Below are 15177 nucleotides of genomic sequence, written 5' to 3'. Positions count from 1 at the left end.
CTTCTCACTGCTTGCTGGGACCATTATGGCCTTCCAGCTCCAGCCAGCCTTCCATCTCCCTGGTGTCCTTCAGGCCTTCTGGCTGTGTCACCTCTGGCTGCCACAGCTTGTGAAAGAGCTTCACCCCTCGCTAAGTTTTGTGATCAATGGTGGCCTTCATAGAAAACAGAAGAAGGGGGAAAGTGGCCTGTGGATGGTCCCTTCAGTTCTGGTGCTAGCTTACAATGAGTGCTGGTTTGAAGAGAAGAGCAGCCATGGGATGCAGCTGTAGATGCTGAGATGTTCTAGACGAAGCCATCGAGGATGGCATAAAGAATGTGTGATAAGCCTGGCACCCAGTGATCCTCTTGCTTTGGCTTTGGAGAAGGAGAAAAGGGAAGCTTTGCAAAGCTGTTGCTGAGCTGGTGGCACAGGGCAGAGGTGTTTCAAGGTCTGTGAAGAGGAAGAGAATGACCTTGATTTAATGAGAGCACCCCAGCATTTTTTGGGGCCTGGAAATGAGGGGCACCATGGGCCTAGGGGGAACGGCAGGGGAAACAATGGCGGGGGGGAGGGTTATCAGGAGAAGGGATGGGGACTGGGAGCAGAAGGTTTTAGCCCAAGAGCAGGTCAGGCAAGAGGCAGAGAGGGTGAGAAATCCTTTGTGAAGGAATCGTTTCTTTTTCACTTTTACCAGAGCCAAACTCTTAAGCCCTGGGCTGGGCTTAAACCAGCACAAAAACTTAGCTCCTGTCTGCCAAATGGGACTTGGCTGAAGTTTGTTTGCCATTAGGGTTTGTGTTGCAGCTTGGCTGATGATTGGGTGTTGTAGTGTAATGAGCAGGAACAGTAAATGTGGGTGTGGAGACCTTGTATTTGGAAGCCCAAAGCCTCAGGAAAATGGGGGAGGTGATGCATGAAGCCATGGAAAAGTTCTGATTTGACCTTTCCAGGTGGATCAAAGCTGATGTAAAAAGCTGTGGGTTTAGGCTTGGGTTTGTGTGTCTAAGTGGAATAAAGGCTGCCTGCTCACCGAGAGCTTCCAAGCAAAGTCTCAGAGAGTTTTCTTCCATAACCAGAGGGCAGGTCTCAGGCCAGCAGCCCTAGCACTCAGCTGCCCTGACAACTGCCATCTTCTCCCCTCATTTCCTGAGACAAATCAGGCACAGACTGGAGGAAGGTTGTCGGTTTTCATTTCACATCCTTCTTTGTTCATCTGTGTAGTAGTTTGAGCTAGACCCTAGCTTCGATACCAGTTGGAATTAGGAAAATCTCAGAGACATTTGAGTAGAAGATAAATAATAAGGGACTGGATACAAAAGGATAACAGTAGAGAGGTTAAAATCATTCCATTAGTGTACTGAAAACTTTCTATCTTGCAGCAGAGCTTTTTGTTCTCTTCTTTTGGCCTGCTGGCTCTAGGTTGCTCGCTCTGCTTTGATGTTCTGGATGAGGGGATTGAGTCAACCATTAGGAAGTTTGCAGATGGCACCAAGCTGGGAGCAGGTATGGACCTCTTAGAGGGTAGGAGGGTCCCTCTGCAGAGGGACCTTGCCAGGCTGGACAGATGGGCAGAGTCCAAGGGCATGAGATTCAACAAGTCTGAGTGCCAGGTTCTACACTTTGGCCACAACAACCTCATGCAGTGCTACAGGCTGGGGACAGAGTGGCTGGAGAGCAGCCAGGCAGAGAGGGACCTGGGGGTACTGGTTGATAGCAGCTGAACATGAGCCAGCAGTGTGCCCAGGTGGCCAAGAAGGCCAATGGCATCCTGGCCTGCATCAGGAATAGTGTGGCCAGCAGGAGCAGGGAAATGCTTCTGCCCTGCACTCAGCACTGGTTAGGCCACACCTTGAGTGCTGTGTCCAGTTCTGGGCTCCTCAATTCAAGAAAGATGTTGAGATGCTGGAATGTGTCCAGAGAAGGGCAACAAGGCTGGGGAGGGGTCTGGAGCACAGCCCTGTGAGGAGAGGCTGAGGGAGCTGGGGTTGTTTAGCCTGAGAAGAGGAGGCTCAGGGGAGACCTCATTGCTGTCTACAACTACCTGAAGGGAGGTTGGAGCCAGGTGGGGGTTGGGCTCTTCTCCCAGGCACCCAGTGACAGGAGGAGAGGACACAGTCTCAAGCTGTGCCAGGGGAGATTCAGGTTGGATGTCAGGAAAAAATTCTTCCCAGAAAGAGAGATTGGCCCTTGGAATGTGCTGCCCAGGGAGGTGGTGGACTCCCTGGAAGCCTTTAAAAACAGACTGGATGAAGAAATTAGTGCCATGGGTTAGCTGATTAGATGGTGTTGGGTGATAGGTTGGACTTGATGATCTTGAAGGTCTTTTCCAACCTGGTTAATTCTGTGATTCTGTGATCTAGAGGGGTTTTGAGGGTCTGGGGGCATCTAAAGTGAGCCTGGGAATGTCTAAAGGAGGTCTATGAGCACCTAGAAGGGTTCTGGGGCCTTAAGGGGGTATGCAGACATCTAAAGTTTGGGGGCATCCTAAAGGGTCTGTGTGCATTTAAAAGGGGTCTGGGTATATCAGAAGGTTTTCTGGGGACACCTTTGGGATTCTAGGAGGAATCTAAAGTGATGTGAAGGCATCTAAAGTGGGTATGGGGACATCTAAAGGAGGTCTGTGAGCATGTAGAGGGGATCTGGGGCCCTCTTAGGGGGTCTGTGGATGTCTAAAGTGAGTCTATGGGCATCAACAGGGGGTTTGTGAGTATCTAAGGGGGTCCTGGGGCCTCTGGATTTTGCCTTGGGGGCTCCCAGGGGATCTCTGGAGGGTTCTGAAGGAGCTGGGAGTGTTCTCAGTGAGGTTTTGGTGCCTCTGTGGTGTCCCTGTTGTGTCTGGGGTCTGCTCTGGGATGGGTAGGGACTTGGTGCTCTGGTTTTGGTGGCTGCAGGGCAGCAGGTACCCCCAGACTGGTGCCTTGCTTTATGTTCCACAATTCTTGGACAACCAGGAGCCACAGGGGAAGGGAATATCAGCCAGTGATGGGTTCATGGATGAGGCTTCCTGGAAAATGGCTTAGAGGAGGGGTTTTGTTTGGTTTTGGATTTTATGATTGTCTCACTCTTTCTTTTTTCCCCCCTTTCTTTTCTTTTTTCCTCTTTCCTTTTTTTAGGGAGCTTAGCTGCTTTGCTTGAAAACAAGTTGCAGATTTGTCTTTGGCCTCAGCCACAAAGCCTGACACAGAGTGGGATGCTTTGGTAGCAAAACGTCGAGCTGTTGGAAACCAAATTCCTCACTGCAAGTGGTTCAGAACTGATGGCGTGGTGTAGCTGATATGGTGGTGTTAGGTCATAGGCTGGACTTGATTTCAAGAGGTATTTTCCAGCCTCAACAATTGATTCTGTTATTCTGTGCAGGGCAGGCAGGCACAGCGAGACGGAGAGGCTACCCACGGCCGCAGCCTTGAGAGCCGCTGAGCTCCAAGCGCCGCCCCCAGCGCCGGCCGCGAGCCGCTCGAGGCGGGTGGCGCAGCGAGCACGAGCCCCGCGCCTCAGTTCCCGCCCAGCCTCGGGGCCGAGCTCGCTGCTGCCGCCGCTGCCGCCGGGCTCGCACACGCGGGCGCAGGCGCGGCGGGTATCCGCAGCCTGCCGTATTTCAGAGCGGACCGAGGCGCCGGTCTACGGCACCGCTCCCGCTCGCTTTGCTTCCCCGGTTCTCCTCAAGTGCGTCTCGGTCCCTATCGCCGTTAAAAGGCAGAGCGATGAAGCCGAAGCTGTGTGACGGAGCCGGGGCTGTCGGTGTGCCCCCGCTCCTTTTCCTTCCCCGCGCCGCTGCCTCCTCCACGCTCCCTGGTAGAGGCGCGGCCCTGCTCGTACCGCGCATGCACGTAGCACCCTTCCCCCCCCACCCCCACCCCAGCTCTTCCCTTCTCCTCCCGCTCCGCGCCGTCCGCGGCGCGCGCGCGCGCACACCCGGATGCTCGTGCAGGAGGCGGCGGGGAACGGCCGGCGGGACGCGCGCACAGCACACATTCCCCCCCCCTTCCCCTTACTCCCTTTTCCCCCCTCCCTTCCCTCCTCTTCCAGCCGCTTCCCTTTTTCCCTCCTTTTTCCTTCTCCCCCCAATCCCTTCACCCCCTTCCCCAGTAACCGGCGAGCACAGTTCTTCCCCCCCTTCCGCGTTCCCGCTGAAGCACGGCTCCGCGCGCGAGAGCGCGCAGGGGGCAGGTAAGCGCGAACCCTCACTCCTTTTCCATTCCTTTCCTCCGCCGTATCCCCCATTTCCCGTGTTCTCCGTTAACGGCGGGGCCGCCATTGCGCGCTCACGCGCGCCCCCGTGCGCCCCCGTCCTTCCTTCCTTCCTCTTTTCTCCCTTCCTCCCTCCCTCCTCCTCCTCTTCTCCTCCTCGCTCGTCGCCGCCGCGCCGGGTGAGATGGAGGCGCCGCGGGCGCGCCCGCCGCCGCCGTCGTCTCCGCCAGTAGCAGCAGTAGCGGAGCGGCGGCACGGAGCCATCGCGCCCGCGCACGGCGTGAGGAGGAAGAGGAGAAGGAGAAGGTGGAGGAAAAGCGGCGGAATACACGCGCTGGGGACACAACAAAGGGGCAGGTGGCCGCGGAGGGAACGTGGTGCCTCCGCCGCCGCCACCGGAGAAGAAACGCGGAAGGGAAGAGGAAGGAGCGAAGGAGGATGGGAGGGAGAGCGGCCGCGTTGCCGCGCAGCCCCGACCGGCGGCGGCGGGAGGCCGCGGCTGCTCTTGGGCGCCCCCGGTGAAGGCAGCGGGAGCGCGAGCGGCGTCTTCCCGCTGCGGGTTCCTGTCAGGGCGGGTGCCTCCGCCGCGTCCTCGCCAACCCCAAGCGGGTGCGTGGAGGCGGGAGTGCGCCCGGCTGCTGGCGGCTGCAGGCGGGGATGGGCACGGGCACGGCTGGCACTGCCCGAGCCGCTGCCGAGCCAACAGCGAGCGGGGCAGGGACAGTGCCGGGCAGAGTCACACTGCCGCACTGACACTGTCACCTCGGGACGGGCTGCAGAGTTGCGGGGGAGAACCTTAGGGAGTTCAGCCAGGGCAGGTGTAGGGCCCTCGCCCCGAGGAGGAATAACCTCCTGCAGCAGTGAGGGAGGAACGTGCTGAGAAGTAGCTCCAAGGAGAAGGAGCTGGGAGTGCTGGGGGACAACAAAGTCCCCAGGAGCCAGCAAAGTGCCCTGGTGGCCAAGAAGGCCAAAGGTGTCCTGGGGAGCATGAAGAAGAGAGTGGCCAGCAGGGCAAGGGATGTTCTCCTCTTCCTCTGTTCTGTCCTGCTCAGGCCACATCTGCAGTGCTGGGTCCAGTGCTGTACTCCGCAGTTCAACAGAGAGGGAAGTGCTGGAGAGAGTCCAGCGGAGGCTGGGAAGCTGCTGAGGGGCCTGGAGCAGCTGTGTGAGGAGCAAAGGCTGAGAGCCCTGGGGCTGTGCAGCCTGCAGAAGAGCAGCCCCAGAGGGCATCTGAGCAATGCTCAGCAAGAGCGGAAGGAGCTGTAGGGGGCAAGAGGCTGGGACCAGGCTCTGCTGAGTCGTGCCCAGGGATAGGCCAAAGGACAAGTGGCACAAACTAGAACCTAGGAGGTGGCAGCTGAGCAGGAGGAGAAAGTTGTTTGGTGTGAGGGTGCTGGAGGCCTGGAGCAGGCTGCTCAGAGAGGTTGTAGAGTCTCCTCTGCAGAGCTTCCAACCCCAGCTGGCTGTTGTGACCCTGGGCAAGCTGCTGTGGGTGCCATGCTGGAGGTGGGATGTTGCACTGGGTGGTCTCCAGAGGTCCCCCAAACCTGCACCAGTCTGAATAATTACAATTACCCTGCAGAATTACATGGTGGCAATGGGAGCCTCAGTCAGGACTGGAATGGTCAAGTGCCCAGCATGCTCCACTCCCACTGCAGCACCTTCAGTTTCTCACCCCAGTTATACTCCATGCTGTGCTCACAAACACACTGTTCACACAATTGGTTCATCTTTAATTACTTCTTGCCTAATAAAGCTTATCAGAATCACAGCAAAATTGCATTATCTGCTGGTCAGTATCTCTGGATTTTGGAGACTCCTCCCCTGGTCCTGGACATGCATCCATCCACCCATTTCCTTTGGGATGTCTGCCCACCAGATCCACAGCTGGGCTTGCTCATGGATTCAGCAGAAGACTGATCACCTTTTTTGATGGGTTAGTTAGTGGGTTCCCAGAGTCCCAGCATGGGTGGAAGTTGGAAGGAACCTTTGGGGATCACCCAGCCCAACCCCTTGCTCCAGCAGGGCACCCACAGCAGCTTGCCCAGCAGCACAGTGCCCAGGGGGGTTGGACCTCTCCACACAAGGAGACTCACAACCTCTCTGGGCAGCCTGCTCCAGGCCTCCAGCACCCTCACACCAAACAACTTTCTCCTCCTGCTCAGCTGCCACCTCCTGCCTTCCACTCTGTGCCCCTTGGCCTGTCCCTGGGCACCACTCAACAGAGCCTGGCCCCAGCCTCTTGCCCCCCACAGCTCCTTCAGCTCTTGCTGAGCATTGCTCAGATGCCCTCTGGGGCTGCTCTTCTGCAGGCTGCACAGCCCCAGGGCTCTCAGCCTTTGCTCCTCACACAGCTGCTCCAGGCCCCTCAGCAGCTCTGCAGCCTCCCCTGGACTCTCTCCAGCAGTTCCCTGTCCCTTTGGGACTGGGCAGCACAGTACTGGATCCCAGGCTCTAGATGTGGCCTGAGCAGGGCAGAAGAGAACCTCTCTTGTCCTGCTGAGTTAATGATGGTGATGTCTGTGGAGGTTTTTCAGACCTTTAGCTGTGGTACAGCAAGCAGCAGCAAGCGGAGTCAGGGAAGGGAAGTAGCCAGAGGAGATGAAACACATGGTTGGTGACAAGGCTGCTGTCAGATTAGTCTGTGCAGTCATCTGTGGAAGCAGTCAGAGGAGCTGGGTGTTTAAACAGCTCCTGATGGGAGACTGTGAGCAGTGGAACATGCTCTGGGTTCTCACACCAGCCCTGTTTTGTTGGGGTTTTATCACATTTTTTTCTTCCTATCTTCAGGCCGCAGGTGGCCTCTGGGAAGGGTTCAGCAGCTGTCAAGAGTTTAAGAAGGCTTTGTTCAGAACATTTCCTGCGTTGTTCATGGTGAGTCTTGGCTCTGATGTTTTGCCTTGGGTTTGTTCTGTGTCAGATGGAGAGCATCTTACAGGTTTTCTTTAGCTGTAAGAATGGCTTCTGGCTGGGGTCGTGGTTGGCCTTGATCTCATGAAGTTCAGGATGGGCAAGTGGAGGGTCCAGAACCTGGGGAGGAATAACCCCCAGCACCAGTACAGGTAGGGGACTGGCCTGCTGGAAAACAGTTCCAAGGAGAAGCACCTTAGAGTGCTGCTGGATAACAAGTTCACAATGAGCCAGCCATGTGCACTCACAGCCAAGAAGGATGATGGGCTCCTGGAGTGCATGAAGAAGCGTGTGGCCAGCAGGTGGAGGGAGATTCTGCTCCCCTGCTACCCTACTGAGGCCACATCTGGAGTCCTGTCTCCAGTGCTGTGCTCCCCAGTTCAACAGACAGGGAACTGCTGGAAAGAGTCCAGGGGAGGCTGCAAAGCTGTTGAGGGGCCTGGAACAGCTCTGTGAGGAGCAAAGGCTGAGAGCCCTGGGGCTGTGTAGCCTGGAGAAGAGCAGCCCCAGAGGAGATCTGAGCAATGCTCAGCAAGAGCTGAAGGAGCTGTGGGGGGCAAGAGGCTGGGGCCAGGCTCTGCTGAGTGGTGCCCGGGGATAGGCCAAGGGACAAGTGGCACAAACTAGAACCCAGGAGGTTCCATCTGAGCAGGAGGAGACATGACATGGCCTTGAACACCCCCAGGGAGGAGGCAGCCACAGACTCCCTGGGCAGCCTGTGCCAGAGTTGCACCACCCTCACACTGAAGAACTTCTTCCTCAGCTCCACTTCAATCCTGCTCTGCCTCAGCTCCAGACCATTCCCCCTTGGCCTGTCTCCAGACACCCTCAGGAAAAGTCCTTCTGCAGCCTTCCTGCAGGATCCTTTCAGGTCGTGGCAGGCAGCTCTAAGGTCTCCCTGGAGCCTTCTCCTCTTCAGGAGGACCCTCCCCCAGGTCCCTCACCCTGGCCTCACAGCAGAGCTGCTCTAGTCCTCTTACCATCCTTTTGGCATTCTCTGGACTGGGTATTAACCAAAAAGAATGATTTGGCTCTTATTTAGACATGGAAATGCCATCAGCTGTTGGGTTAGATGTCTTCAGCTGTGCTCTAAGCTGTTTTCCTTTTTCTTGGCCAGGAGTTTTTCATCAGCATGTCTGAAACCATCAAGTACAATGACGACGATCACAAAACTGTCTTCCTGAAGACCCTCAACGAGCAGCGCTTGGAAGGGGAGTTCTGTGACATCGCCATCGTGGTGGAGGATGTCAAGTTCCGAGCCCACCGCTGCGTCCTGGCTGCCTGCAGCACCTACTTCAAGAAGCTCTTCAAGAAACTGGAGGTGGACAGTTCGTCGGTCATCGAAATAGACTTCCTGCGCTCGGATATCTTCGAGGAGGTTCTCAACTACATGTACACTGCCAAGATCTCCGTCAAGAAGGAGGATGTCAACCTGATGATGTCCTCGGGCCAGATCCTGGGCATTCGGTTCCTGGACAAACTCTGCTCCCAGAAACGTGACGTCTCCAGTCCCGAGGAGAACCCCCAGGCCAAGACCAAATACTGCCTGAAAATCAACCGCCCCATGGGCGAGCCCAATGAGGCCCCAGACGATGAGGTGGAAGAGATTGGTGATCACGATGACAGCCCCTCGGATGTGACGGTGGAAGGGACTCCCCCCAGCCAGGAAGATGGCAAATCCCCAACTGCCACCCTGAGGGTGCAGGAGGCCATTCTCAAAGAGCTGGGCAGCGAAGAGGTTCGCAAAGTCAACTGCTACGGCCAGGAAGTGGAGCCGATGGAAGCGACGGAGTCGAAGGACTTGGGATCGCAGACCCCTCAGGCTCTGACCTTCAACGACGGCATAAGCGAAGTGAAGGACGAGCAGACCCCGGGCTGGACCACGGCAGCCGGGGACATGAAGTTCGAGTACCTGCTGTACGGCCACAGGGAGCACATTGTGTGCCAGGCCTGTGGCAAGACCTTCTCGGACGAGGCGCGGCTGCGGAAGCATGAGAAGCTGCACACCGCCGACAGGCCTTTTGTCTGTGAGATGTGCACCAAGGGCTTCACCACCCAGGCTCATCTGAAGGAGCACCTGAAGATCCACACTGGCTACAAGCCCTACAGCTGCGAGGTGTGCGGCAAGTCCTTCATCCGCGCCCCGGACCTCAAAAAGCATGAGAGGGTCCACAGCAACGAGCGGCCCTTCGCCTGCCACATGTGTGACAAAGCTTTCAAGCACAAATCTCACCTCAAGGACCACGAGAGGAGGCATCGAGGGGAGAAGCCTTTCGTCTGCAGCTCCTGCACCAAGGCTTTTGCCAAGGCTTCAGATCTGAAGAGGCATGAGAACAATATGCACAGTGAGAGGAAGCAGGTGACCACTGCCAACTCCATCCAGAGCGAGACGGAACAGTTGCAGGCAGCAGCGATGGCTGCAGAGGCAGAGCAGCAGCTGGAAACCATAGCTTGCAGTTAAAAAGCAGGAACTGCAGCAGCAGGGCAGCAGGAACTTCAGCAGCGGCGGTGTAAGAAGTAAAAGTGGGACACGAAACCAGCTGGGATATGCTTAGACTGGAAACTTTTCCTTTCAGACAGAGCTTTGGGTGTCAGGTGGCAACCCAGTGTGCTGCTCGGTCTGGGTGTTTTCAGGACCCTCAGAGATGAGTTTTCCTTTGGATCTGAACTACTTTTGTTGTCTTGAGCAGTGTTAATGTTGCCAAAAACCTGATTTTTCCTTTGGGAATGTGGGGTGAGTTCTCTGTCAAACAGGGGCTTGACAACCCTGGGTGTGATGGGTTGGTTTTAGCTGAATATGGCATGGAGACAGCAAAATGGGTGTCTGCAGAGCTGGAAAGGTGGTGTCTGGAATTGTGAAGATGTTTTAGAAACCATTTTTTGTCTGATGCTTCAGCTTTGAAATTCCTTCTGTTGTCACCTGGTGTAGGTGCTAGAGATCGGTACAATTGGATCATGGAATGGTGTGGGTCAGAAGTTGCCTTGGTCCATTCTCAGCTTGGGTCTACAGAAGGGAAGTGGTTTTCCACTGTCCCATGCAGAGCTCCTGAAGCAGCTTATAGAATGAATCACAGAATGGGTTGGGTTGGAAGGGACCTTCAAGATCATCCAGCTCCAATTTCACTGCCATGGGCAGGGACACCTCCCACTACATCAGGATGCTCAAGGCCTCATCCAGCCTGGCTTTGCACAGTTCCAGGGGTTGGAGCCTCCACAACCTGCCTGGGCAAGCTGTTGCAGTGTCTCACCACCATGCTGGAGAAGAATTCCTTCCTGATGGCTGAATGTAAGAGTGATCAAAACAAAATTGGTTTGAATTCCATGCCCTCAGACATCCTCTGATTTTAATCAAGGGGACAAATTTAGTCAAAGTCATAGAGTGGGTTGGGTTGGAAGGGACCTTTAAGGTCATCTAGTTCCAAATCCTTTGCCATGGGCAGGGACACCTCCCACTAGAGCAGGTTGCTCAAAGCCTCATCCTGAAAAAACAGTGATGCATTCTTGGCAGTGGTCCTGGCTGGTAGAGTAGAACAAGGCTCATGGCCTCCACCCGTCCCTTTGGTGGGGAAAAGGAATCTGCCGTGTTTGCTTTGGTGTTCACTCTTCCACCATCTCCTGGAGATGGACAGAGCCACAAAGGAAGTGCAGAATGGAGGTGGAGACATGATCCTTACTGTGACCTGGTAGAAATTAATTAAAGCTTTTTATTCCACAGTGCAGGCAAAAAGAGCTCTAGGACAGCTCTTTGTGGTCAACTCCCTGCAGCCGGCTCTTTGTGGGACACCTCTAATGTGGTCATCTCTAAGTGAGGACAACTCTCCACAGGGCAGCAGATTCTGCTGGTTCTCCTCAGTGCATTGTGAGCTTCACAACAACCCTTGAACATCAGTTTGGGGTCTGCATGCCACCACGGGGAGCCCATGGTGGAGGTGGAGACATCTTGTGGGGAGGTAGACCTCTCATATCCAGCTGCCCAGCAGGGTGCATTTTGCAAGGAAAACTCCATTTCTGCAAGGAAAACTCTACTCATAAAGGAGCAGAAGTGTACAAACTGGTGACTCAGACAATTTGTACGAGGTGCTGGCCAAGTTAATCACACTCCTTCATCCTGCTCAGCCATCAGAGGGGTCCACCTTGCTCTCCCATTGGTTTTGGTGAATTAAACTGACCATGAGATAAAGGCAAGGATGAGATGAAAGGCCCTAAATCCAAGTGAACTGCAAAACTTAACATTTCAGCTGGCCAGCTAATGTGCAGGTGGGATGCAAGGCAGGTAGGGAGAACCACAGGAGGGGGTTGCTCCAGAAGCTGGAGCAGGTCTGAGGAAGGTGCTAGGGTGGTGGGATACCATGCCTCAGCATGCCTCAGCATCCCTCAGCTTAGAAACCAACACCACTTCCCAGAAACAAAGAGAAGAATAAATCAAGGTATGGGAGGAATGAGCTTGTGAGTGGTGCCACCTCTGCCTGCTCTGAGAGACCAGTGTAGAGTTGGCCACAAAGGGCTGATCACAAAGAGTGAGCCATAGAGAGCTGGTCACAAAGAGTGGATTGCAGAGAGCTGGCCATGAAGAGTTGCCCACAGAGAGTGGGCCACAGAGAGTTGGCTGCAGAGAGTTGGTTGGCCACAGTGGGCCATAGAGATTTGGCCATGAAAAGCTGGCCACAAAGAGCGGGCCATAGAGAGTTGGCTGCAGAGAGTTGGTCACAAAGAGTGGATTGCAGAGGGTTGGCCACAAAGAGTGAGCCACAGAGCTGGTCATGAAGAGCTGGCCATAGAGAGTTGTCCACAAAGAGCTTGCAGAGGAGAGTTGGCCACAGAATTGGCCACGAAGAGTTGCCCCACTCTGGGTTGTCAGTGGCAGAGCTCTGGAGCTGCAAAGCACAGCCAAGGGCTGTCACCTGCCTGGGCGGGGTGCTGTGGCTTGTCACAGAAGCTGAGGGGTTCTGTTCCAGCTTCAAACCTTCTTCTGAGCTACTATCTGTAGGCAGGAGGGAGACATGAGGGAGGGACTTTGGTGGTGAGGAATCCAGAGGCAGTGTTCATTAATGGGTTGTTACTTAATTGCCTGGGGGTTGTGTTGTGTTTTTCTTCCAGAGAAGCTGGGGCAGATGCTGCCCATTTCACTGTTAGTCTACAAAGTGCTCTTTGGATTGCAAGTCTGCTGCATATAGTCAACAGGAGAAGACACCAAAATGCTGGGAATGTGATCCCAAGGGACACTGAGCCTCGGCTTGCACTCTCTAAATCATAGAATCAACCAGGATGGAAGAGACCTCCAAGATCATCCAGTCCAACCGATCACCCAGCCCTAAGCAATCAACTAGACCATGGCAGTAAGTGCCTCATCCAGTCTCCTCTTGAACGTCTCCAGAGATGGTGACTCCACCACCTCCCTGGGCAGCACATTCCAATGGGCAATCACCCTCTCTGTGAAGAACTTCCTCCTAATCTCCAGCCTATACCTCCCCTGGCACAGCTTGAGACTGTGTCCTCTTGTTCTGCTGCTGGTTGCCTGGGAGAAGAGACCAACCCCCTCCTGGCTACAACCTCCCTTCAGGTAGTTGTAGACAGCAATGAGGTCTGCCCTGAGCCTCCTCTTCTCCAGGCTAAACACCCCCAGCTCCCTCAGCCTCTCCTCATAGGGCTTGTGCTCCAGACCCCTCCCCAGCTTTGTTGCCCTTCTCTGGACACGTTCCAGTACCTCAACATCTCTCTTGAACTGAGGAGCCCAGAACTGGACACAGGACTCAAGGTGTGGCCTGACCAGTGCTGAGTACAGGGGAAGAATAACCTCCCTTGTCCTGCTGGCCACACTATTCCTGATCCAGGCCAGGATGCCATTGGCCTTCTTGGGCACCTGGGCACACTGCTGGCTCATGTTCAGCTACTATCAACCAGTACCCCCAGGTCCCTTTCTGCCTGGCTGCTCTCCAGCCACTCTGTCCCCAGCCTGTAACACTGCTTGGGGTTGTTGTGGCCAAAGTGTAGAACCTGGCACTTAGCCTTGTTAAATCTCATCCCATTGGCCTCTGCCCACCCATCCAGCCTGTCCAGGTCCCTCTGCAGGGGCCTCCTATCCTCCAACAGATCCACACCTGCTCCTAACTTGGTGTCATCTGCAAATTTACTGAGGATGGACTCAATCCCCTCATCCAGATCATCAATAAAGATATTGAACAGGATGGGGCCCAGCACTGATCCCTGGGGGACACCACTAGTGACTGGCCACCAACTGGATGTGGCACCATTCACCACCACTCTCTGGGCTCAGCCCTCCAGCCAGTTCTTGACCCATTTCAGAGTGAATCTGTCCAAGCCATGAGCTGCCAGCTTTGCCAGGAGCTTCTTGTGGCAGACAGTGTCAAAGGCTTTGCTAAAGTCCAGGTAGACTACATCCACAGCCTGCCCTGCATTCACCAGGTGGTAACCTGATCACAAAAGCAGATCAGGTTGGTCAGGCAAGACGTGCCCCTGCTAAATCTGTGCTGGCTGGGCCTGATCCCCTGACCATCCTGCAGGTTCTGTGTGATTGTACTCAGGATGACCTGTTCCATAACCTTGCCTGGCACTGAGGTCAGGCTGACAGGTCTGGAATTTCCCAGTTCCTCCTTCAGGCCCTTCTTGTGGATGGGCATCACCTTGGCCAGCTTCCAGTCATTAGGAACCTCTCCAGTGAGCCAGGACTGCTGATAAATGATGGAGAGTGGCTTGGCCAGCTCATCTGCCAGCTCTCTCAGCACTCTAGGATGGATCCTATCAGGTCCCATGGGCTTGTGAGGATCCAAGTGGCTCAGCAGGTCCCTTACTGCTTCCTGCTGGATTACAGGGGGACTATACTGCTCCCTGACTCCATCTGCCAGTTCAGGAGGCCAGTTGTCCTGCAGACAGCCTGTCCCACTATTGAAGACTGAGGCAAAGAAGGTGTTGAGTACCTCTGCCTTTTCCTCATCTTTTGTTAACATATTCCCCTCCACATCCAATAAGGAGTGGAGGTTGTCCCTGCCTCTTCTTTTGCCATTAATATCTTTGCAGAAATATTTTTTATTCTCTTTTACGGCCGTGGCCAGTCTAAGTTCTAAATGGGCTTTTGCCTCTCTAATTTTTTTCCTACAAGACTTAGCAATGTCCTTAAACTCATCCTGGGATACCTCCCCTTTTTTCCAAAGGTGATACACCCTCTTTTTTTCCCTTAATTCCTCTAGAAGCTCCTTGCCCATCCAGGCTGTCTCCCTCATCAGCTCCTCTTCCAGCACATGGGCACAGCCTCTTCCTGTGCCTTCAGGAGTTCTTTCCTGAAGTCAGTCCAGCCCTCCTGGACCCCTTGGTTTTTAAGGGCTGTTTCCCAAGGAACTTTCCAAGTTAGTTCCTTGAATAAGCCAAAGTCTGCCCTTCAGCAGTCCAGGGTGGAGGTTTTGGTGCTGCCCCTCCTGGTTTCACCATCTATTGAAAACTCAATTATCTCATGGTCACTGCACCCCAGGCAGCCTCCCACCACCACGTCTCCCACCAGCCCTTCTCTAGTTGTAAACAGCAAGTCGAGCAGGGCTGCACCCCTGGTAGGCTCACGTACCAGCTGGGATAAGAAGCTATCCTCCATACACTCCAGGAACCTTCTGGACTGCCTCTTCTCTGCAGTGTTCAATTCCCAGCAGATGTCTGGCAGGTTAAAGTCACCCACAAGAACAAGGGGAAGTGATCTTGAGGCAGCCTCCAGCTGCTTGAAGAAAATTAAATCATCCTCTTCTTCCTGGTTGGGTGGTCTATAACAGACTCCAACCAGGACGTCAGGCTTGTTGGCCTTCCCCCTAATTCTTACCCATAGGGACTCATCCTGATCATCCTTAGCCTCAACCTCCATGATGTCCAGAGTCTCCCTGATATACAGGGCCACTCCTCCACCCCTTCTCCCCTCCTGTCTCTCCTGAAGAGTCTGTAGCCCTCGATTACAGCACTCCAGTTGTGAGAGTCATCCCACCACGTTTCTGTGATGGCAACAACATCACAGTTTTCCTCCTGTACCAAGACTTCCAGCTCCTCTTTGTTACCCATGCTGTGTGCATTAGTGTACATACACTTCAGCTGGGCTGCTGGTTT

The 15177-nt window shown here is 54.7% G+C and overlaps 1 protein-coding gene across 1 annotated transcript; it reads left to right on the top strand.

The window, feature by feature from the left end:
* Positions 1–4354: 4354 nt before the first annotated feature.
* On the top strand, positions 4355–9541 carry ZBTB14 (zinc finger and BTB domain containing 14). The gene is made up of 2 exons (XM_054381625.1): positions 4355–4990; positions 8198–9541. The coding sequence occupies exons 1-2, from the start codon at positions 4355–4357 to the stop codon at positions 9539–9541; spliced, it is 1980 nt and encodes a 659-aa protein (XP_054237600.1).
* Positions 9542–15177: the final 5636 nt, after the last annotated feature.

This window comes from Indicator indicator, chromosome 6 (genome assembly GCF_027791375.1).
Source record: "Indicator indicator isolate 239-I01 chromosome 6, UM_Iind_1.1, whole genome shotgun sequence".
NCBI classification, from domain to species: Eukaryota; Metazoa; Chordata; class Aves; order Piciformes; family Indicatoridae; genus Indicator; species Indicator indicator.
Note: the sequence above shows the minus strand (reverse complement) of the source record. Positions and strands in the feature narration are given on the sequence as shown.